At 40.0% G+C, this 26030-nt stretch overlaps 1 protein-coding gene across 1 annotated transcript in view; it reads right to left on the bottom strand.

Annotated features, from left to right (window-relative positions):
- Positions 1-7841: 7841 nt before the first annotated feature.
- Positions 7842-26030, bottom strand: part of PTN (pleiotrophin) — a 78464-nt gene continuing 60275 nt past the window's right edge. The window contains exons 2-5 of the mRNA XM_006088385.3: positions 13627-13742; positions 12525-12698; positions 9605-9766; positions 7842-8017 (exon numbers count right to left, since the gene is read on the bottom strand). Coding sequence (XP_006088447.2) covers positions 7842-8017; positions 9605-9766; positions 12525-12698; positions 13627-13741 — 627 coding nt within the window. The 5' untranslated portion in view covers position 13742. The remainder of the gene's footprint in view (positions 8018-9604; positions 9767-12524; positions 12699-13626; positions 13743-26030) is intronic.

Here is a 26030-nt window from a genome sequence, read left to right as displayed (position 1 = left end):
CCCACTGGCTGGCTGACCTTCTGCAAGTTGCCACCTTCATGTCCTCATTTGTAAAATGTGAGCAAAACTCCTTGAGGCTGCTGTGGGGATTAAGCAAGACCATGCATCCTAAGAGTTTAGCATAATGCCTGTCACATCATAAATAATAAGTAGGGACGACTTTTACAGCGCTCAGAAATGCTAATGACAATAGTTACAACTTAAAACACGAAACAAAAATTCTCAATCTGGGAGAAGTTAGAGCAGCGGTTCTCAACCTGTGGGTCACGACCCCTTTGGCGGTCGAACAACCCTTTCACAGGGGTCGCCTAAGACCATCCTGCATATCAGATATTTACATTACAATTCATAACAGTGGCAACGTTACAGTTATGAAGTAGCAACGAAAATAATTTTATGGTTGGGTCACAACATGAAGAACTGTATTTAAAGGGCCAGAAGGTTGCTCTAGTCAACTTGACTCAGTGGAGAGTGTCAGCCTGTGGACTGATGGGCCCCAGGTTCGATTCCAGCCAAGGGCACATGCCTGGGTTGTGGGCTCAATCCCCCAGTAGGGGGTGTGCAGGAGGCAGCTGATCAATGATTCTCTCTCATCATTGATGTTTCTATCTCTCTCTCCTTCTCCCTTCCTCTCTGAAATCAATAAATAAATATATTTTAAAAAATAAATAAATAAAATAAAGGGCCAGAAGGTTGAGAACCACTGAATTAGAGGAAGAAACACAAAATCTTCAGGGGTCAAAAAACAAAGAAGGTCCCTCAATCCAGTAACTTATTAGTGTGAACATTGTTCTATTATGCAGCTTTCCTCAATACTAATTATTATTTAGCTATATTGTGTGTGCTCAGCTAATGAGCCTCTGAGCATGGAATTTACCAAGGGACATGAAAGCAGATCCATGTGGTGAAGCAAACCCTACAAATGTTTACAGTTCCCAGACCTCACATCTGTCCCGGCAATTAGAACTAAAAGTTCTTTAATAAGGATGAGAGTAAAACACCCAGGTGAGCCTTCTTCCAGGTGAGGTGAGCGTGTTGTGCTTTAACAGTGATTTCTCTGTACATTTGTGCAGCCAATGAATGAATGATGTGCACTAGTGAGCCAGCCCAGGACAATTTAGTTGGTCATATCGTTCATTCATTCAAATAAGTACTATTCATGGAGTTCCTCTCATGGGCTAGAAACGATGACATGTAGTAGCTCTTTCAAAGGGGAGTGAGATGTGGCTCCTGCCCTCAAGATGCTGATTGGTGTGAGCAGCAAATCCACACAGGCCACAGAGGAATGAATGAAAGTCTTATAAGAGGAGTGAGCCCTCCCAGCAACTTAATGTTTGGGAAGGGAAGTCTGGGAAGTTTGAACACTGATCTCTTTTCTAGTCTTTGAACAAAACAAGCTCTTTGTAGCCTCAGGGGCTTTGAACTTCTAGTTTCACTTAGAACGCCTGGATGGCTAGCTCCTCCTCCAAATCCAAAAGTTACCTCTCAAAGAAGCTTTCCCTGGTTACTCTAACTTAGCTCCCTCCCCGACTCCAGGTACTATTCTAGCACTTGACTCTTCAGTGCTCAAGAACATTTACTCCAGTACTGTAGTTGTCATTTTAATTATTATTTATTTACATTTGTCATGATTATCTATGCATCTCCATCACTAGAACAGAGTAGTGAGAGGAGAGGAATATCACTAGCTCCTAGAGCAGCCGTGGGCAAACTACGGCCCGCGGGCCAGATCCGGCCCGTTTGAAATGAATAAAACTAAAAAGAAAAAAAAGACCGTACCCTTTTATGTAATGATGTTTACTTTGAATTTATATTAGTTCACACAAACACTCCATCCATGCTTTTGTTCTGGCCCTCCAGTCCAGTTTAAGAACCCATTGTGGCCCTCGAGTCAAAAAGTTTGCCCACCCCTGTCCTAGAGTAATGCCTGCACCATCCAAGGTTCTTAACAGATTTTATAAATAAATGAATACATTGGAAGCAATGCCAAAGTACTGTCACAGCATTTGTCCTTCTGTGCCGGACCTCAGGATTTGTCCTGCTGCTCCTCCTACTCCACTACAGGTCCAGATGGGGCATTAATTTGTCCCTGGTGCTAACTCTAGCAGACAGTACTCCTCAATAAATATTTACTGAATACTTATGAGGGTAGGTTTTACATAATGACATATATGAACTACGAAGAACAGGGTCCAGGTCTCTAGAAGCACAGGTACAGAGAAATGGATGTTTAAGAAATCACAGCCCATGCGGCCATCCCCGGGAGTTTGGTGTGGCTGGGGCACAGCACGTGGGCAATGTCTGGAGCAAGGATCAGACAGGAGCCAAACTGGATGATGCCTGAGCAGCATGCTCTGCTGAGGAGCCAGGGTCTGATTCTGGAAAACCATGATCAAAGAGGGATTTCAGAAAAGAAATGGGTCTGACATTCATTACTCTTCTTAGGTAAGAAACTGAGATCATTATGTTGAATAGATTCAGGGGAAGGGGCTGGGCATAAAGCCAGAGATCTAGAACCAGGCGGCTTGTAATTCAGTCCTGGCCCCTCTGCTGAGTAGCTGTATAACCGTGTGCTCAGCATCTAATTTCCCTACGCCTCATTTTCCTCATATGCAAAATTGGGAGTCATAATAATAACTATTTTACAGAGTTTTGTGAATTTTCAATAACACCATGTATGAGTAATGTACTAAGCAATCATCAAAACATACTATGCGCTCAATAAATATTAACTGTACTTGCTATTATCATAATCACTACAAACTTTTGGCTTGAAAAGGTGCTGAGGAAACACCCATCTCAAGAAGTTCATTTGGAAGGAAGGAAATAGTCTTAAAAACACTGCACATTTATCAAACATTTTTACATATATGACTTCAAAAACACTGCACATTTATCAAACATTTTTACATATATGACTTCAGTTTACAGAAGACAAAACAGATATTCTAATAAGAAAAGAGCATAATTATACCTACTCACTTGACATACAGTAGCATGGAGAGGAAATAAAATACAGATGTTCAGACAGAGCAAGGAAACAGAAGAGACTAGACATAAACCCACACTTATATGATCAATTAATCTATGACAAAGAAGGCAAGAATACATAATGGAGTAAAGCCAGTCTCTTCAATAAATGGTGTTGGGCAAACTGTACAGACCCATGGAAAATAATGAAACTGGATCATTATACCAAATACAAGAATTAACTCTACATAGATTAAATACTTAAAATAAAATGCAGATGTTCAAAGATTTTCACAAAGCGGAATAAAAAAGAAATCAAAACCTTGAGACCAAACTGAATAAGAGTGTTTTCCTCTAATCAAGAACAAAATTCCCACAAGGCACTCTGGGCTGCCTCTTTCTGCTCAAATGCAAGGGCAGCAGCCATCCAAACCCCCTTCCTCCTGTTTCAGGGTCTCCGGGTGGGGGAGGGGAGCCCAGCGCAGGCTGGTCTGTGGTGGGATTCTGCCCCTTCACCTCTCTCAACACAGATGTCACCAGCCTAGCAGGGCTCACCCACAGGGTGTTGCCATGCTCATTCCTAAGGGGTGTCAGAGCCCAGAAAATAGAACAAAAATGTCGGGGAACTTCTTTTATCTTTAAAAGAATGAACAAAAGAATCTTTTTAGAGGGTTGAGAATTGAGAATGCTGGGAATATCACTTCCCTGACCCTTTTTCCATTTAATAATCAGCTGCCAAGCGCTGTGTCCCGCATGCAGCTGAGTCTTGCACTCAAACAGTTGCTGTTCTTTTGATCTTTAAAGTTGAATCATCAAACCTAAGAGAGGCCTAGGCAACTGTCCAAAAAAAGAGCAGCAAAATGGCAATGCTTTTAGAAAGGCCTGGGCAGATATAAAAGGAATTGGGGTTATCGTGAGCAGGGGGATTTACAAAGGGTCTGGTAACAGCAGAGCGTGAATTGGTGGACAGGACGGCAGGAGGGATTGACACTGTTCCCTGGACCACCTGTAACACAGACATCCATCCATGTGCTCCTGCTTCTGACTGTACCGGAAACATTTGAGAATACCCTTCCTCCAGACAAACTCGGAGGCTGACATCATCCCACGCTGCCCTGTTGGTATCAAAAGGAGCTTCACAATACCCCTTATTGATGTATCCCATTTAAGCCAGTCAGAGAAAGACAAATATCACATGTTTCACTTATATGTGGAATCTAATGATCACAATAAACTGATGAATAAAATAGAACCAGAGTCATGGAAACATGGAACAGATTGACGAATCTCAGAGGGGAGTAAAGGGGGGAGGAGATTAACCAAAGAACTTCTATGCATATATGCTCTGCCCATGAACACAAATAATAGGATGCTGAAGGCCTGGGGCAGAGCAGGGATAGGGTAGTGGGGGCAAGGGGGAGAAAGAGGGGGCATCTGTAATACTCTCAACAATAAAGATTTTAAAAATAAATAAAAACAAGAAATAATAACTAATAATCTGCATGTCAACAATAACTCCAGATTCTAGAATGTTCCAAGATGATCATCAGGCCAGGTCACCTGTGGCACCTGGGAAAATCTCAGTTCATCTGGGAGCCTTCTGCACAAGCACTGACTCAGCCTCTGCACTCCAGTGATATCAACCAGAAGCCTGATCCACTGGTCAGCTCTGCTCCCACAGACAGGACTGCTTCGGCTAGGACCATGGATCCCCATCCTGGCAGCCCCGCCTGGCTGGGCCAACTTCTAATTCCTCAGCGAGCTCATCCTCCAGGCGGACCACTGAGAAACACCTGTGGCTTGAAGAGTTATTTGCCTTCCGAAGGGTTCTGTGGTCTGACATTTTATACAGAGCTATCAGCACAGGCTGACCCACGTTCCAACTTCTCCACTTGGGATACTTGATGCTCAAGTATCCCTGAAACTGGAAAAGAACATTACTGATGGCTCCAAAGAGGAGAGACAACTCTCTCCACAGTGGAGTGCTCAACTGTCCCCAATATAACGCTCAGTAACTCTTCATCCGTAATGGCATCAATGCCCATCTATCCCAATAGGAGAGAGGGTGAGGTCTAATACTATACCAGCACAGTCCAACATCCCTACCTAGGCCCTGGCAGACTGCTCACTCAGCTCAATAACTGTTCAGCTTCTCCTCTCATATTTACAGATAGAGTTTGAAAAGCTAAAGACACATTTCCCTAACTCCCTTGCAGCAGCATTTTATACGTGATCAGGTTTCCATCCATCGGGCACACTTCATGAGTCTTAGTTGTAGAAAAAAGGGCCAAACTTGGCCTGGCTGGAGTAACTCAGTTGGTTGAACATTGTCCTATGCAATGAAAGGTTGCTGGTTCAATTCCTAGTCAGGACACATCCTGGATTGCAGGTTAGATCCCCAACTGGGGAGCAAATGGAAGGCCACTGATCAATATTTCTCTCTCATATTGATGTTTTTCTGTTTCTTCTCTCTCTCTCTCTCTCTCTCTCTCTCTCTCTCTCTCTCTCTCTCTCTCCTCTCCCCCCTTTCCTCTTGCTAAGCAAGGATTGTTTTTAAAAAGCCAAATTTGGAGAAATTGGAAATTACAACAAGAAAGGTGATAGTAATCATCTCTGGTTTTACAGTGAGGACAGTGTTGGAGTTTCCAGCGTGTGATTTTTAGCATTATGTGTGCGGAGCAGTGGGTGATTCTGCTACATCAGCCATGTGCTGTGTGATTAGACATTTCTCTTGGACCTGTTGCCTTTTGCTGCGTTACTCCTGGAAATGCAGTATTCACAGATGACTTGGAGATTCTGTGAGCTGTGTAACACTCTTGACTAAACCTCTTCTACTTAAACTAGCTGGAGTAGATCTTCTGCAAAAAATCCCTGGCAGATACAGGGTTTTCTCAATTGACAATCTTAATACTCTCAATCTCATTTCTTAAGAAATTAAGATCTCAAGTGTCCAACACAATCAATTATTTCACTAATTTATCCTGGTTAGATCCTGGCAGTGATTAATCAAGCTCTAGTTACAACCTTTCAGTCAATCAATGAGCTTCCCCAGGGTAATCCTGTCCTATTGCCAGGAAAGCTGTATTCCAATTGTGCATCTCTCAGTTCTCGTGTCTACATAAGAAGATCAAGACTCTCCTCTTCTGGGTATAGAATGCAAATGTGGAGGACTGAAAGTTTCCTCAAATTAAGTGGATTCCAACACAAGGGGATCTTTAGGTAAGGCTTTCCAACTTGATATCTAGTATCACTGAAGTTGTGGACTAAAGCTAGAGTTAGTGTTTGCACAATATTGACAGCAACAGGAAGGAACAATTCTATTCCTCAAGAGGCAATGCTGTTAGACTGGTGTGTGATGAATTTTAAGGCAATTTTTAATCAATGCACGTGGGATATGTAATAATGTCCCAGTTCAGATGGCAATTCTAGGTATTAAGCACCTCTCTCCCCAAGCAAGTCTTTTAATCTTTTAATCAAGTCACCATGGTATTATTATTAGTAATCAAATCACAACAATATCTCCAGTCTTCCCTCGATTTAATGTTGGGTAGTTACAGCCTTACCAACATCTGTATGATCCATTCTAAAAATTTAAAGCATATGTTTTCATACTGTGAATCATGTAGTTTGCATATTAATCCACTACCATTTCCCCAAACAATAGAGGCCAACCACAAATGCCTCTCAAACAAACAAACAACAACAACAAAAAAAAGCCCAAGCAAATTAAACAGAACCTGATCATGTGTTTATCGAAGTGTTTATCAATGAGAAGGATAATAATGGGGAAAAAGAGAATTTCTTGTTATAAGCTGAGTGATATGAAATAATTACTTATCAATATACTAAGTTTCCGCAAACACATACCCTATGCTGTTTATTTTAGAAAATCTGACACCTAGGAAAGGCCCCTTTACTATAATTTCCATTTGAAAAAATGCAGAAAATATCAAAGGAGAATAAAAACCTGAACTGATTCTTCTGCTAACCAACAAGATACACCTGGATGAATCACTGATTTTCTCTGTCCCCATCTGTTATATGAGAGAAACATCAGATGACAGGCAAGGTCCCCAGATGCTCTACTGTTTAATGATTCTAGACATAGAAAATTATCTGATATGGACACAGTTCCATGGTTTATATTACTCAGAGACAGCACATTGTTTAAAAAGGCAACAGGTCTTTGATGTCAGTCTGACTTTGATTTTGAATCCTGGTTCCACCACTTACAAACTGTGGAACCTCAGGGAAGCTGCCTGTGCTTTTGCATATATAGAGTAGGATAAATAAAATGTATGGCAGGGAGTTGCTTCAAAGCCCAAATGAAATGATGAGGTGTGCCTATCATAGTGCCCCATTCAAAATTAGTGGGGTCCCTACGTCCCTCTATTCTTTTTGGGTACTGAGTTAAAATAGAAAAGAGCATTCTTTTTTGAACAAAGAAAGAAATAATTATAACTGTATAACTTTGAGAAAAGTTTAGTTACATGAACTCTTCTATCAGTATGCTGGATTTAGTGTGTGAAACCTTTTTCCCTTTAGCATTTATTTATTATACAAATACTAGAGGCCTGGTGCACAAATTTCTGCACTGGTGTGGTTCAGCCGGCCCTGTCCTGATGGGGGCCACCAGGGGATGCCTGGCTGGGGCGAGGGGCCAGGGGTGGTTTGCTGGCCAGCCCCACCCCGATCAGGGTGGGGGTGCCCTCTTGGGGGCAGGGCTGGCTGGGGCGAGGGGCCACGGGCATTTCGGTTGTTCTGCCGTTTGGTCGATTTGCATATTACCCTTTTATTATATCAGATTTATTCAGCCCAATGTGCTACTCCTTGTTCTAGGCAAAAAGGGATACAGTAAAGAGCAAAATAGATCAGGTCCCTGTCTTCCTGAGAGCTTTATTCTGAGGGATGTCTTCCAGAATAGTTTTAGAAATAATGTTGTAGAAAATGTCACCTTTGTTTGGGAGGTCATATGGCTTATCAGGATTGAGCATTACAAAGCTTACCTTCTCCTTTTCAAAGGAGGTGAGCTTATACCCATACCTGACTTAGGTAAGAAATCAGCAGAAGATAAAATGAGTTTAGATTCAGCCAAATCTTGGCTCTGTCATTTGCTAGAGATCTACCCCTGGGCAAACAAATTAACCAGTGCGCCTCATTTTCCTTCAAAAGTACATCTACTTGCAGAGGAATATATGGGACTTTAAGAAATAACATATGTCAAACACCCAGGTCAAGACATGCCAGTGGAACAAAACAATACAAATGATAATGTAGATGTCATTTTATTATTATTTGATTTTTCATTTCTCTCTAAAGTTAGAGACTCACAAAGAGAAAGCTGTAATATCCATTCATGGTTATTTCGGAAAAATGGTACAGAAATATACACAACCCACACATGTCACTAATTCCATTTTACTTAAACTAGGAAACATATGTCATAGAAAATGTGTATGAGTCTCTCTCGTTAAGAAAATCTTCTATCTGACACATCTCCCTAGCTCAGCTCCTATGATAAGATTTTTCTTTGTGCAGATTGCCTGGTGCCAAAACAACATTCACAAAACCCTCCAAGTTGAGAGAGAAAGGACTAATTAGTTTTAACAAAGATATGTTATGCACAAAGTGAAGGCTGCATTTTAATGACCAACAAAATGCATAACTGGCTGTGAAATTCAGAATTCACTCAGGATAATACCTTGAATTATGTACCTTGATTTTTGATATATGAAAAATTACAGCATGTCTACCCACTTGAAATATTTTTACCACCATTTTTCAGGTTGAGAGCCTGAACCAAACTGTTAACCTTCATTGCATATGGAAGAAGGTAAAAAAGTGAATTATCTACCAGTCCAATTAAGAAAGGAAGGGAGAAGGAGAGAGAGAAACACATCCATTGGCTGCCTCCTGCACATCCCCTCTGGGGATGGAGCCACAACCCAGGCCTGTGACCTGACTAGGAATAGAACCAGCAACCTTAGGGTGCACCTGACAATGCCCAACCAACAGAGCTACACCTGCCAGGGTCTGAGGGTATTTTTTAAATCATATGCCAGTTTGATATTTACTTTATCCAGCGTGAAAGCAGGGTCTGACTTTCTGGGAATGAATAGAAAGATAGCTCTAAATAATTTAAAAATTCCATGATAAAAATAGTGAGCTAATCAAGCCAAAAAAAAAGAAAACAAAGGCTCTGAAAGAAGTATAAGAAATACAGAACTTATCAAAGTACGCGGTGAAAAGGGAAAACATAAAATAATTTAGCTGATATTGTGACAACTATGTATGTTAGATAATCTAGGAAGGACTTGATTTTAAATATCCCGCCTCAGGACCTTTAGGAGTTTGTTCATACTTGTCAGGATGCAGTCCCAATTTAGGGTTTGGATTATACAGTCACCATGCAGCAACTGTCTTAATTGGCCCGTTTTGCCAGACTGTTTATTTGTGCTAGGAGACTAGTCCCCTCACCTGTGCAGAGGACCTCAATCGCCTGCTGAGAAGTACTTGTATGGAACGTCATACAGGGGGCTTTTTCAATTCCTTTCTTAAGGTAATTCACCTGAAGAGCCTGCCTGAGTCCATGGATCCATTCACATTAAAACTGTGGTCAAAGAGCAGGGCCTACCTTGAGGCTTGGGCTTGGTCAGTTTGCCGCAGGGCTTGGAGATGGTGACGGTCTTCTGGCAGTCAGCATTGTGGAGGGCTCGCTTCAGACTCCCAGTTCTGGTCTTCAAGGCGGTATTCAGGTCACATTCTCCCCAGGCCTGGAATTGGTATTTGCACTCCGCTAAAGGTAAGGTAGGGCAAAGAGAAACCTTTGAAAGATCCTATTATAGTGCCATGAAAATAAACACACTTTAGTTTTTAACTCTTTGTAGTGAGGTAGTTACTGTTGTAAGAAATAAGAGAGATCCCATATACCCTCAGTTGTGATGTCTTCTATAGCGGTAGTCCAATGGCACAACCAGGAAACTGACATGGAAACGTTCCACAGAACTTATTCATGTTTCCCAGTTTTACATGCATTCATTTGGGTATGTGTGGGGGGAGGGGCGCGGGGGGGGGGGTGGAGATTTAGTTCTGTGCAACTCTATCACATGCATAGATACAAGTGAACACCACCACCATTTATACACAAACCAGTTCCAATGCAAGGGTCCCTTGGGCTGTCCTTCTATAGTCAGAGGCCATCCAACTTTCTCCCCTCCCATCTCTCTAGCCTCTGGCAACCACTATTCTGTTCTCCATCATTATACTTATTTCATCTTAATTTTGTCATCCATCCATGTAAATGGAATCAAGTACTGTGTAACCTATTGAGACTGGTTTTTTTTTTTCATTCAGCATCATTTCTTGGAGGTCCATCCAAGTTGTGTGTATCAATAGCCTCTCCTTTTCATTGCTTAGTAATATTCCATGGTACACAGGGTGGGCAAAAGTAGGTTTACAGTTGTTCATATGGAAAAAATAATACACTAATTAATAAATAATAATACAAGAATTGCCCTAACAGGTTTGGCTCAGTGGATAGAGCATCGCCCTGCAGACTGAAGGGTCCCAGGTTCGATTGTGGTCAAGGGCATGTACCTTGGTTCGGGCACATCCCCAGTGGGGGGTGTGCAGGAGGCAGCTTATCAATGTTTTTCTCTCATCGATGTTTCTAACTCTCTATCCCTCTCCCTTCCTCTCTGTAAAAAAATCAATAAAATATATATGTTTTAAAAAGAATAAACTATGTTACTCATACAACTGTAAACCTACTTTTGCCACATGCTGTTATGTACCACAATTTGTTTAACCATTCACCAGCTGAAAGACATCTGGGTGGTTTCCAGCTTTTGACTATTACAAACAAAGCTGCCATATACATACACATATAGATTTTATGGAAACATAGGTTTTCACTTCTCTAGGATCAATGCTTAAGGTAAAGCCACTGCACTGCATGGTAAACACATGTTTAGTTTTGTAAGAAATTGCCATATTCTTTTCCAATATGGCTGTACCATTTTACATTCCCATTAGTGATGTATAGTGACCTAGTTCTTCCACATCCTCTCTAGCATTTGGTGTTATTTTTTATCTTAGCCACTCTGATAGGTGAGGGGGTATAGTGATATCTCATTAGTTTTCATTTTCATTTCCCTACTGGGGAAACATGTTGAACATCTTTGCAGGTGTTGCCACCTATGTCCTCTTTGGTATAATGTTTGTTCATATCTTTTGCTCACTTTATAACTGAATTGTTAGTTTTGAGAGTTCATTCTCTATAATAATAAAAGTGTAATATGCTAATTAGACTGGATGTCCTTCCGGACGACCTTCCGGACAAAAGCCAGGGCTGTGAGGGACACCCGGGTTCCAGGTGTCTGCAGGTGGCTGGACAGAAGTCCAGGTCCCAGGTGCTGGTGGCCGGAGGGAAGCCTGGGTCCCGGGTGCCAGAGGGAAGCCGGTGCCAGCAGCGGGGGAAGGAAGGCCTACTCTTGCACGAATTTCATGCATTGGGCCTTTAGAATATTCTACATACAAGTCCTCTAATACACACTTTTAAAAACATTTTGTAGGTAAGCCTGTATGGTACCCACATATAATTTATGAACAAATGTATCTGAATTTTACCAGGCTTTTATAGAACTTATATACATCCATAAAAGTACCCCAAATGTTATAGAAAATGAAAAAGATATTGTTCTTCTTCCCTGGCCTATAAGCCAGAGCACATTTCTGTAGAACAGTGAGAATATCTGGGACATCATGCTTCACCATAGCTAACAAAGATAAAAATTCAAGAATATGAAAAAAAGTATACACACAGGTAATTGGGGTGTGCAGTAGTGGGTTTAAAGTTAGATGTGTTGCAAGATTCCTTCTCAGACAGGTAGATAAGGCCAGTGAGACTGGCAATAGTCGGTGGGAAAAAATCCACGAGAAATGGCTACCATCAGCCCTGCTGGATTCAATAGGTAAGTCTATGAACCAGTGTGGAGGGTGGGGAAAGATCAAAAGAGAGAGAGGGCTTGAAAGTAACAGAAAGAGATCAGGAGAAGGGGGAGAATAAATAAGAAAAGAGAAAATAAAGACACAAGGAACTTAGAAGAAGAATAGAAAGGAAAGAGAGAAAGATCAACGAACACTATTAGGAGGAACCAAGAGTACATTTTTGTCCCTATTGGTAAGGCGGTAGTACTTAATAAGGGACTATTTAACATTAGGCAATATCTGGAGACATTTCAGTTGTCATAGTTTGCGGAGGTGGGCAGTGCTAACAGAAACCAGTGGGTAGAAGCCAGAGATGGTGCTAGATATCTTACAATGCACAGAACCGACCCCCACAGCAAAAACTATCATGTCCAAAATGCTAGTTAGTAGTGCTGAGGTTGAGAAACTCGGGGGTTAGGCAAAATGTCTTGCTTATTTTGTATCTGATAAAATAAATTTATTTAAAATAAATGGGAGTCAACCTCAAAAAGATATTTGGTGAAAGAATGGAAGAGTTATGTCAGACTGGAAGATTCACCCAGTAGGACCACAGGGATGGGACTCACCTCCAAACTGCTTCTTCCAGTTGCAGGGGATCTTACATCTCTGGGTCTTCATGGTTTGTTTGCACTCAGCTCCACTGCGGGTGCCCTCCCGGGTGCCCAGCCCACAGTCTCCGCTGGTGGGCACACACACACTCCACTGCCATTCTCCACAGTCAGACTTCTTCACTTTCTTTTCTGGAAGGAAGGAGACATAATCAACACCAGAAAGTTCTTTAACTCCAAGTAAAACTAAGTTCACTCCTGAGCGCCTTCATTACAGGGTCTGTGCTATTTACCTCTATCTTCCGTGTCCAGTACAGAGTGGGGACCTGAGAAGGGTTAGCAGAATGATTGAATCAATGAATGACCAAGACCAGGGAGAAAGAAAACTGCAGAAAGGAGCTAGAACTTATATTACTTTAACTCTTACTATGTGCCAGGAGCTGTGCTAAGTGATTTACTGACACCTCTTAGAAGAAGACATTTCTATGAAAGAGAAGATGGTCAAAAACAGTTAAACCTAACAAGTGAGAAAACATCCTATTAGAAGCAACAGTTGCCAGATTAGCTTTTTCAATGCAAGTCATTGTTCATTTCTCTGTTTTATAGATAGAATAGCGTAATATACATGTGGTGGAAACTGACTCCCAGCTCCGCAGACTACTCATTGAGAGTGACGTGGAAAGGGTGCGTTATCTTCTCTGAGCCTCAGTTTCCTTCTTTAGACATCAAACGAAAACTCCTTGAAGGACTCTTTTTGGAGAGAGAGGCAACATAAGTAAAACACCTGATTCCTGGTCAATGGTCTGTACATAATAGCTACTAATATGATAATTATGTTAATGATCATCACCTATATTTCAGGACTTTACAGTGGTGGGGGGATGATAAGGGATGTCGCTTAGGTTCCTCAAAATATTAGGGAGGAAAGGAGGGGAAGGGGGGAGGTAGGAAGGGAGAAAGAGGGAAAGGAAGAAAAGGAGAGAAGGAAAGGAGGAGTGAGAGGAAAGGAGGAGTGAGAGGAGGGAGTGGGGAAGGAAGAGAGGAAGGACAAAAATCAGGTAATGGGATTAGAAGGACGTTAATCAGTGAAGAGCCATGCTTTCATAACCCTACTGCTTACCTGGTTTCTCTTTCTTCCCTGCTTCAGCAGTGTCCACAGCTGCCAAAATGAAAATGAATGCCAAGAAGGCAGCTGCAAATTTTCGACGCTGCTGCAGGTACTGTTGGGACTGCATTCTAGGAATAAACAGAGAAACAGAAGAAGGTGGTATCAGCCTAAGTCAGAGAGGAAGGCTCCTGGGACTCCTTGATGGAAGGCTCCCTTGCCATTTCTGGAATATTCAATTTGAAAGATTTGTATCAATTACCTTCTGTACCTTCTGTCTTGTCTCTCCACCAAAATAAGTTCTCTTTTGCAATCAGTCATGACAAAATCCAACAGTTTGTGTAAGACTTTACACACAGCCATTTGCTAAGTTTGACCCAAGAAAGACAGAGCAAAGGAATGTTGATGGCATGTGTTTGAGCAGACTCCTACAGTAAGTCTTGCTGACAGGGAGTGATGCTTGGTAATGTCCATAATATAGTCATCTTCATAACTCTTGACAATTCCTAGAAATAACCATGATGTTGAAGTCGCCATGGATAATTTGAATGGACACAATGAGTAGATTATCTGTGCAAAATTATGTTTGCTGGTATCTTTAGATGTATCAGTATTGACCAATATTGCTGACGTTTTTACCATTTTCCACGATCATGATTCTCTTATTATCATTAGTGTTCCATTATTCATTGGTCCACCAAAGATGGAAACACAAAACAGAAGTAGGGATAGCACACCTATATATATATACCAAACGCACAAAACACATGTGCTAAAATACCTCTAAATTATAGGATAATGAAGAGTTCACACTCACTCATAATTTGAAATTCTCTACATTTGATATGAATAAAAATCCAGAATAATATTAGAAAACTCCCTTAGAATTTGAAGTCACTTGTGACAGCTGAGTGTCAATATGGTCACCTGGCCCAAACAAGCTTGAGAAATCTCTGTCCAAGCCCCAGGACAACCCACTCCCCAATGGCTACACCGAGGCATTGATTGCAGCAACTCACCTATTTCTAGTTTTACATGGCTAAACTTTTATTTTTTAATTACTTTCCAAAAGCTTTCTTGTAAAAAGTTCAGTTCACTTAATTTCAAGGAGAAAAATCCTACATGAAATTATGTTTGAGTAACAGAACGGTCTATTAAGAAGTTACCATAACTGTAGCGTGAGGAAGAAAGGAGAGATACAAATTGGGATGAGGGTTGGAGAGTTAGTAGAGTGGAAATGCACCCTACCTGGTTTTGATACTAATTTATAACAATCCAGAAATTAAGAAGTGGGTAAATGTCAGCTTTAGAAGTTCTAAGGAGAAATGCACACAAGTGCATGTGTATAGTGAGCCACCTGTGTAAAATATGTGATCAGAAACATGTTTGAGTTGGAGAATATCTTTCTTCTTCTCAACCTCTTCTCCTTTCCTTATGTTTTGTCAACATTCTGCTTAAGTCTATATTTTGAGAGCTTAGATTTTTCTGGGTAGATAAAACGAATAAAGATTATTTGAAAGAAGAAAATAAGGGGGTTTAGAAAAGAGATGATTAAAATTATCCAAAAAATCCCAGTATGCCCAAACAATACCCAATTAACATGCTGGTCCCTTGCTGTTGTGGTAAATACTTGAGTAATTAGTACATGTGTGGATAATAGGTCCCCCCTTGTGGGTGATATTTGCATAGTTGATTATTGGTCTTTAGCATCAAGTAAAAGCAAAATCTCTCCCTGCTTACAGCCTCTATATACCTAGTTTTATATTTGTAACCCTGCCTGCTCTCCAACAGAGAAGAGGCAAGAGAAATGATCTTAAGAAAGTGGTCAGGATCATGACTTACTTTTCAAACTGAGAGACATAAAACACTGGAAGAAGAATGCTTGTTAAGTTGGCTCAGTTCTTTTGAATGATTTACTTATTTTTCACCCTCTCCTACTGCCAGCTTTGTTGTATTTACCCTGGCAGATTTAATGTCATAGGGTTTAATGGTTAAGTTGAAGATTATCATTGATGGGGGCTGTTACCTGGAAATTATTATTGAGAAATCTCCATCACTAATAAGTCTGAAGCTCAACCATGAAAGGAAAAATAAAGAAACCAATTAAGAGGAAGTGTTAATTTATTGTCTCTTCTCTGGAAAAATAGCTTATTAGAAGGAAAAGAAGCTCCCTTTTCTTTAACATGTTGACAGGATCTAGGAGTTTTAAAGATGATTAACATCTGGTGTAAACAGAATCTGTCCCATCGTGATCTCTGTGGAAGGGCTAGCATGGGATTTGGAAGCAGAAGCTTTGGCTCAGACTTTAGCTCCTCCATCTAATTTTTAGAATGTCCATGGGCAAATCACCACCACTTGAACCTCTATTTTGACTTCTGCTATCTGGTCTGTTAAGATGTTTCAGATCTTTCTGCACATTTCCTATCCCAGACCTAAAATCAACCATTCTTTCAAAAAGCCTTGTTTGTTTTCATGGTAAATAAATTCTGGGCACTAGGGATGCTCAACATTACTAAGTCGGTCTTTAGTTCCAGGCTTTTTCCTTTTCTGAAAGGACAAAGGCAACGTTAAAAATAAATAACATAAAATTAATCATTTGATTTGTCCCACATTACATAAACAGTAGTCTCAGAATAACAATATTACTGCTAAAACCACCAATTATCAATCCTAAAAGCAGTGAGAATTACTTTTGTTACACTATCTCCTTTAGTTCTCACCTTTAGGATTGCTCCATATCTATGTCATCAGATGTTTTAGTCAATACACACTATGCCATCTCCCTTTCAATTCTCATTAATTTTCATTATAAAAGCAGATATATTCTTAGTGTTGACCAAAAGTCCTGTGCTGTCTCTCTAGGCCAGGGGTCCTCAAACTACGGCCCGCGGGCCACGTGCGGCCCGCCGAAAACATTTATCCGGCCCGCCGGGTGTTTTTGCCGCCTCTGTGTGCATAGGAATTTGTTTATAGTTTTTTTTAAAACTATAGTCCGGCCCTCCAATGGTCTGAGGGACAGTGAACTGGCTCCCTGTTTAAAAAGTTTGAGGACCCCTGCTAGGCGTTCTGGTGGTCTGAAAGGATTCTCTGGTAGAATTTTTAGAAAAACTTTTGGAAACCTATTACTTGAGTTCTTGAATGTCAACAGTTTATCTAGCTAGCCCTTCTGTCCTTGAGGCTAAGTTTTGCTGAATGTAACATCTTTGTCTCACAGCTTCTTTGTTTAAGTATCCAAAATACGTATGTTCCTCCCTTTTCTTTCACTACAAAGTGTTACTATTAAGAAGTCTAACAATAATCTAATTTTCTGTTCCTTATGTATTATTTTTGCTGAGATAGGTTAACAAGTGCTAAGGATCTTTTTTCTTTAAGGTGCGATAATTTTCTAACATATGACTTGGTATTGTTCATCTTGGGTCAATAGTCTCAGACAATGAAGGACTCTTTTAACATGCAGCTTTAGGTTATATTATCTTATTTTATATGAATGAGAACTTTTAGTATTAGTTCTATAACCTTTCCTTGGCTTTCTTCTTCAGGATCTCATATTATTTGTGAGTTGATTCTTCTTTGCCTGTTTTTAATATTTGTAAATTTATCAAAATGCTTTTAATCTGTTATTTTAAAAAGTTAAATATTCCTTGCTTTTATCTTCTAATTATCTTAAGGTATTACTTGTGTTTATTCAATCTTGTGTTCCTTCTAGTTCCGTGGTTGGCAAACTGCGGCTCGCGAGCCACATGCGGCTCTTTGGCCCCTTGAGTGTGGCTCTTCCTAAGCCTTAGGAGTACCCTAATTAAGTTAATAACAATGTACCTACCTATATAGTTTAAGTTTAAAAAATTTGGCTCTCAAAAGAAATTTCAATCGTTGTACTGTTGATATTTGGCTCTGTTGACTAATGAGTTTGCCGACCACTGAATCTAGTTTAATATTCATTTATAAAATATTTTTCTTTCTATTTATAATTTTCACTTGAATTCTATCACCTCATTCCTGCACTTTTCTAATTATAATTCACGAGGTTCTTTTACATCTTGTATCACCCTTGTTTTCTAAATAATTTGAAGTAGTATATTACAGGCTTTTGTTTTTGTTTCTTTCACTGCCTTTAGGTATATTATTCTACTTTTTATTTTCCCTTTTAAATAGTTACTTTACAAGATATTTGACCTCAATACATTTCTCTACAGCATATTTACAGCTGTTTTAGCTTCACAAAATTCCCTTTTCTGTTCTTTCCATATCGTGGTAAAATGTGACACTATGTTTCTGAGATTCCCTGGTTTTATTTTCCTGTCCCTATTTTAGATGGATCTTCTCTCTCTTTTGTTTCTATTGTTGTTCTCCTAATCAATTTTGATTTTATTACCAGCCATTTATCCTCACTATGGGTTCCTGTCCTGAATGAGTCATGATGGAGTCAGCTTCTAGTCTCCGATTGCCTCACCATGATTTACGGTGACGTGTATGGGCTGTTTTAAGGTTTTCCCACTGTCGGAGCGGTCAGATGCTCTGCTGCCTCCCTCTGCCTTCTTTTGTTCAGACACCAATAGCACAGGGGTCTGGTTGTAGTGGTTTGCTCCCACCCTCTTTTATTCTGAGGTTTGTAGGAAAGAATCTGTCTTGAGTTTTGCTTTTAAACCTTGTCCTTGGGTTTTAGTTTTGCTGTCTTTTGGTAGCTGCCCCATCTGTTTCTGTTTTGTTTTGTTAATGATTAACCATCTTTTAAAAATTTTTCAACTACAGTTTACATTCAATATTATTTTGTGTTAGTTTCAGATGGATAGCATAGTGGTTAGACAATCATTAACTTTACAAACAAACCAAACTGAAACAAACTCATAGATACAGAGGTCAGACTGAAGGTTGCCAGAGGGTAGGGAGCTGGGGAGCTGGGTGATAAAGGTGAGGAGACTGAGAAGTACAGACTGGCAGTTACAACATAGTCATGGGAATGTAAAGTACAGCATAGGGAATATAGCTCATAATATTGTGGTAATTATGTGTGGTGCCAGGTGGGTACTAAAAATATCAGGGGAAACACTTTGTAAAGTATATGATTGTCTAATCCATCTGTTTCTATGTGAGGATTCAGGAAGATTCCAAAGGTATCCTGACACTTTCTTCCTCCCCAAATTAGCATATTATTTCATTAAACATTTTGGGGGCACCTACCCCATGCCAGCCGTTGAGCTGTATTCTCAAGATACAACAGTCACAAGTGCGAAGGCAGACGTTTTTGCTTCTTCTCATGAAGCTTGCACTTCAATAAAGTTTACACTGACACATAAATAGCCAATCATAATTCACCATGCTCTCGTACAAACTACAAACTGTCATGAAGTATAAAGAATGGACAACTATTTCGCATTTCCCTTTCTTAACTGTAAACTAACTTAAGACAGGGATTAAATTAAGGCCAAAGATTTAATTTCCCTGAAGTTCTCTATGAAGCGAACAAAACCACTATAGCTAGAAATTCTGTTAGAGAGCATTTAGTATGAATGTTGTTCCTATAATTTTGGTCTTAGAATTAAATGTCTATTTTCTCTTACTTATCATAAATTATTTTAATTTAGTTTAAGAAAAAGGGTTAAGCTTTCATCAGTCTGAAAGGTACTTATGTAGTTAACTATATTTGTAGTATTTACTTAAAACAGGTCTTTACCTATAGCACTTCATAAATATTAATTTATGTTAATGTTAATTGATACTTGAATTATCACAAATAAAGTATCCATTTACTTAATTATTCACAAACTATGTAGTATATGTAACAGTGGCATCCTTTTAGCATAAATTGTTCTAGAGTCTAGAATCTAGACAATGGAGACAAAGAGTTGAACAAAATGGACAGCATTGCTGACCCCACAATGTTTACATTTAATGGGAAAATTAGAAAATTACATGTGACCAGATCTTTGCGTCTGTGTCAGCCTGCGCAATGGCTCCCGGGAGCTTGGCAGTGACACCTTGATCTCCTCGGCCTCGCTAACCTCCATGACCTCCACCTCCGGGTGGTCTGGGACTCTCAAGCCAGGCCCGCGCCGACATGCCATCCCACCACCACGCCGCAACCCCCCACCCTCGATGCTGCGCATGGTGCTAGAGGCGCTGCAGGCGGGCGAGCAGCGCCGGGGCACCTCGGTGATGGCCATCAAGGTGTACATCTGCGGAAGTACCCTACGGTGGACGCCATCTGGCTCAAGTACCTGCTGAAGCGGGCCCTGGACACGGGCATGCAGCACGGCCTCCTCATCAGGCCCATCAACTCCAGGGCCAGGGGTCCACTGGCAGCTTCCAATTAGTTCCCAAGCAAAACAAAACAAAAAAAATCCAACCCAGGAAGACAGCCACTGTGTCGGCCCCCCGGAGACCTGGTGAGACCAAGGAGGAGGCCCCCAAGAAAGATGGCCAGACCAAGGGCGAAGAGGCAAGAGGGGGCAAGGCCAGGAAGGCCCCCACCAGCCAGACAAGGCCACAGAGGCCCCTCCTGGTGCCAGCGGGCCCCTGGGAAGTCAAAGGTTAAAGGCAAGAAGGACAGCCCAGCAGATGCCAAGGCCCACAGGAAAACCAAAGCTGGGACTCGGAGCTCAAAACCCACAGTCACCAAGAGTGAAAATGGTGTGACCTCCCCAGCCAAAAAGAAGACAGGGAACAAGGTCCTTAAAGAGGCCACTGCCCAGGGGGCCAGGAAAGGGTCGAAAGTCAAAGCTGCTGCTGCTCCTAAGGACAGCGAGTCCAAGATGGTACCTGGACCACTGACCAGGAAGACAGAGGTCCCCAGGGGCCCAAGAAGGCCTGGCATGTCCACCAAGGCCTCATCGTCCAAAGAGACCAGGGTGAAGGCAGAAGCCAAGAGCTAGAGGCGGGGCGGAGAGACACTAAGACTCAGAGTTTTTATTCCCCAAAAAGACATCACTTTATGTTACTGTAACCTATTTATCAATAAAGAATTTTTTCTCCCTCACACACACACAAAAAGATAAATAAGATAATTTCTGATTGTGGTTTATCTTGTGAAAAAGATGATGTCATGAAGAATAACTAGGAGAGAAGCCCTGGTCGGGTAGCTTGATTGGTTGGCACATCCTCCCATACACCAAAAGGTTGCCGGTTCGATTCCCAATCAGGCTACATACTTCGGTTGCCAGTTTGATCCCTGATGGGGGTGCTGATCGAGCTTTCTCACATTGATGTTTCTCTCTCTCCCTTTTTCTACCTCTAAAAAACGAAAATAAATTAACAAAAAAATATATCCTTGGGTGAGGATTAAAAAAAAAAAAGAGTGACTAGAAGCGGGTAGCATGGTTATGGATGGCTTCTTCCCTATGACTGAGAAAGAGCTAGTGAAGTATGATAGCTCTTATAGATAAATATTTTGCATCAGGGCCCCCCAATTATCACTGGCCACTCCTCAGTATTCTCTTCTGAGCTGAGATGGTCTTCCTTTTGCCTCCAAGCTGTTACAATTTGTTAGGAATTCAATAAGTAGCCACCACCTTCTCCTGATTGACCCGTTCTCTTCACTCTATCGCAATTTCTGGATCCACCAAGCTTTGACCAAATATCAGCAATCAATAAGTTCTCACTCCTATTGGTTCACAGATAAACAGCCCACTCAGACCTGAAACCTTACCAGCTTATCATCTGTGCTAATATATAAGGTCATATTAAAAAAAATAAACAAACAAGTTATCATTTTAGGAAATGTTCACCTTTACCAAGAGTAATATTGGTAATCATTTATTTCACTTAAACACGAATATCCCAGAGGGCTCTTTTCTTCATGTTTTCTGACTTGGTAATATATTAGAAAATCCATTTTGACTAAAAGCATGTAGCCTTTCCCCCTATGCCCTCTATTAATATTTACTAGGTTGTGTAGGTTGCTTGAAAATTGCTTTCTACTTCAAATTCAACTCTAAATACACAAAGGCATTCAGAAATGAGAAATGAAAAAATAAATCAACTGAAACAAGTATTCAATGGAAATGGATTTGATTTTCCTTTATAATATGACTGTGATGTGAAGGTCTGTTTATTCAATTATTTTTTGGAGCCAAATGAGTTCAAAGGGACTTGAGTTGGTTGTATTATTTCTTTACTACTTTCATTAGTTATAATCAAAAGTAACTGGAGAAGGACTTTAAGAGTTTTCTAGTTTCCCTTTAACCCTTTTTACACCTATCTGTTGCAACTTGATATAGAGAGGAACAAGCAAAGGTTTTAGAATAAATCGGAACAAAGATAGAATCCAAACTCTGGCGAATATTGAAGCAATACCTGTGATTTCTCTGAAACTTCCTTTCCTTGGCTGTAGACATAAATATCAAGTTTGTCCCACAAAGGTTTGAGATTAGAGATTATGAAAAGTGAGCAACACAGACCTGGCCTATGGCACACCCACAATATCCCCTCTGTGTGCTTTCTGCATTGCAGCCTCCTTGCTCCTTCATCTTTACTAGGATAAAATTGACCTTTTGGAGGGAATTTTCCTATAATAAAATGCAAAACACTGAATTTTCACTGAGCAAAACCGGCACTCCAGTTCCCCCTGTTGCAGATGATCGTGCTGTCTCTAATTCAGCTTCCCGCTGCCTTGCTTGTTTCCTTCTTTCTGTTCTCCTCTGAAGCTGCAGTGTCTATAATATCTCAAAGCTTCCTTCCTCCCAGAAATCCATTCCACTTTGTCTCTCTCAGTGCCTATAATGCTGTAAACCCAGGCACATTGTTTGAATCAATGGATCCCATGCAATGGAAAGTCCTTTCCCAAACCCCTCTACCCGGCAAACCCTCATCACCTTCTAAGGTCTAGTGCAAGGATTTCACCTTCAATAAAGCCTTTGCTGATGCAATATTGTCTGTCTTCTTTATTTTGGGAGCTCACTGTACCATGCCCATTCCACATCCCCTGAATGTACAAGAGGCACATTATTAACTCATATGCCATAGCATATAAAACTGGGAAAAATAACGTGAGCCTTCTAGAACATTATATTTAGTAACCATCCCTTTTTTAGGCCCCTTCAATTTCTTCTCTTCCATTACCACTACTAGCATTTACTTTAACAGTGTTAGACAGTGTGGTGATGGCCAGAGGGAAGGGGGTGGGAGCCAGGTGGGGACATCTGTAATAGCGTCAACAATGAAAATAAAAAAATAAAAATAAAAACATACACTGTCAGACACAAAGCAAGTAAAGACTAACAAAGCTGTCCTGCAAGGCAGACATTGAGAAATCAAGGAAGATTCTTAAGATTCCTCACAGCTATTTGACTGGTTCCCAATACACCAGCCATGAAGAAAATTCTCCTCTAAGGAAGAACTACCAGCAATACAAGCCAGGGATCTTTGGAGATCCTATTAAAATTGCTGACATTTAGAACATTCTTTAGTGCTGCAGTTCTATCAAAAGCTTCTGAAGGAATAGTATAATTTTCAGCATGTGCATATGTGATTGTGTATGTGTGTATGTAATAGTGCACATAACACTTCTATGCATCTTCCTTCAGTAATAAGTTCTTTAAGGGAAAGAAGACTATCTTTTTGTTGTTATGTTCATCTAAAAGATTCAGAACAGTGTTTGACACATAGATATCACTTATATATTTGTTTTAAAAGTGAATAAAATAACACGATAATAAATAGCCTTATATCCAATATAACTGACCACAGTATCTAAAATAGCACCAACTTCACACATCTCTGTGGCCCTACCTGGCTTTACTTTTTTCCTTAGCACAAATTAATGCTGGGTGAATTATATCTTTACCTTTATGTGCTAATTATCTTCTTGCCAAAGACGCAGGTCTCTGAAGAGCAGTAGCAAGTTCTGGTTATAGAAATCATACTGCAGACCAAGGGTGGGAAAGCACACAGAAATATAAAAAGTCATCCCAGGGGATACACTGAGCACTGGGCGTTCTCTGGAACAGTAACTAAAATACATTTTATTTATTTTTTAAAAACAGCTAAAGAGCCTTGGTTTGGGGGTAGCTTATTTTTTTAACTTAAGTCCATTTTCTCCATAAAGAGGTTGGCAAAACAACCTATTGCGGTGGTTTGAATTTTGATGACTAAATTTGGAATGGGAAGCATTTCTAATGCAAGAAGTTGAATAAGCCAAACTTCTAGGTGAGGAATCATGAAACCAATTTGCAGTAAACAGTCCTTTTTTTTGTAAAAAAAGAAAATGTGGTATATGTACACTGAAGCCATAGCAGGCAAGGCTTTGAAATCATAATTATTATCAGTGAATATTTAGTGACCACCTACTATATGCAACATAACAGGATAGTTACAAGGAAGGTGCAGGTGTGAATTACATTTAATCTCACGAATCCTCCTGATGGAGAACAAGACAGAGAACATAAACCATATTTTTTTTGTGTAACTAAAAGCAACAGTTTTTATAATAATAGAGGAGTGTCTAATATTCTTGCCAAAATATCTTCTGCAAAATTAAAGGGACACTTCTCAATTCTTTAGCAGTAAAAGTCAAAAGAAAGGCATCTGCATTGGCAAACTAAATTAATTTCTCCAAGCAAGAGTCAATAGTATTAATAAGTCATGGATAAATGCTCCGTGTTGACTGAAAACACAAATCCATACTCATTCACCCTAGCTCCATGGTCGGCAAACTGCAGCTCACGAGCCACATGCGGCTCTTTGGCCCCTTGAGTGTGGCTCTTCCTAAGCCTTAGGAGTACCCTAATTAAGTTAATAACAATGTACCTACCTATATCGTTTAAGTTTAAAAAATTTGGCTCTCAAAAGAAATTTCAATCGTTGTACTGTTGATATGTGGCTCTGTTGACTAATGAGTTTGCCGACCACTGCGCCTAGCTCAGTGAGAAACCACATTAAAAAAATATGCAGATCTCAACTTCAAACAAAGGTACTTCTGTCAAGATTGCTAACACATTTTCATACTCTTCTAAACACCTCAGGATAGCTTTATTAACTACTGAGTTCAAATGGCATCTCTAATAACTGGTGGCTGTATTTGTGTAGATAAAGTGACTCAATTAAAAACATAATTAACAAAGCAGCATGCGGATTTTCATGCTCACTAACATACAGCTAAGCAAATGAGCACTGTCCCACATTACCTGGTATTTGGGGGAGGTAGAGGATCAGTGTCAGATGGCTTTGTAAGGCAGAGGCTTGAGGCAGCACCGAGCAGCCACTGGGAGAAGCTCTTTTACCTTTGCCACAAAGTCAAACACCTGGGAAGTGAGAATTGTGAAGAGGACCGAAATCTCTGGATTGGTCTACTGCAGACTATTACATTTGGACTTGAAAAGGAACTGATTATTACTTATCATTAAGCCAGACATAATAAAGAGAAACTGTAGTCAATAGAAATGCATTCCAAGATGGCATAAAGGCTGGAATTAGCTGACAAAACACGGCAGATATGATACATATTATCAACAATTTCTATGAGAAAATGGAAACACCACGATAATAAATGGGACAATCACAGCAGAAAATTAGAAATTGTAAAAAGGTTCAAATGGACATCCTAGAACTGAAAAATATATATGAAATGTTTGCTGGATGGATTAACAATGAATTAGATACAGCAGAAGAGTCGCTGAATTTCAAAAGAGGTCAAAATAAATGATCTAAGCTTTAAAATGGAGCAATAAATTATTTTTTTGTAAAATGAATAATGCCTCAGTGTCCCGTGGGATATTGTAAAACAATTTCTCATACTCCAGTTAAGGAATGCCAGAAGTAGAGAAGGGAGGAATGTGAGCACCAGAGTATCTACAGAAATAATCGTTGAAAACTTCTAACACTGTGTGAAAACATCCACCCACAGAACCAGGAAGCTCAACAACCCCCAGGCATGACCAATATGAAGAAAGCCTCACACGGGCACTCGCATCCAAACTGTTGAGCACCAAGTATAAAGAAACAAACAAAACAAAAACCCCTAAAAAAGCAACTGGGAGAGAAGTACATCACATAGAGTGGAACCACAATAAAAATGACAGATTATTTCCAAAAGCCAATGGAACAACATTGGCTAGCAGAAAAATATCACAAACTATATCCATATATTTCAAAACTGAGGGCAAGTAAATACAGTATCGGGGGGAAAAAAGCTGAAAAGATTTGATACCAGCATATTTTCTCTGCAATAAATTCTAAAGACAGTTGCAAGAATAAAGGGAAATATTATAAGGCTGTAATATACTAAATATTTCTTTATATATTATAAATGTTAAAGTATATATATAATATAAAATATATCCCTATATATTCCCTATATATTTTATATATGTGTATAAATTTGTATACATAATTCAGATTTATAGGATGGAATGAAAGGCCTATATATGTACAATTATAAAAAGGTAGCTTTTTATTATTTTTTAAATCGATAACGTATTTAAAGTAAA

The sequence above is a fragment of the Myotis lucifugus genome, unplaced genomic scaffold, assembly GCF_000147115.1.
Source record: "Myotis lucifugus unplaced genomic scaffold, Myoluc2.0 scaffold_46, whole genome shotgun sequence".
NCBI classification, from domain to species: Eukaryota; Metazoa; Chordata; class Mammalia; order Chiroptera; family Vespertilionidae; genus Myotis; species Myotis lucifugus.
The sequence above is the reverse complement of the archived record's forward strand: the minus strand, read 5'-3'. Positions and strand labels throughout refer to the sequence as shown.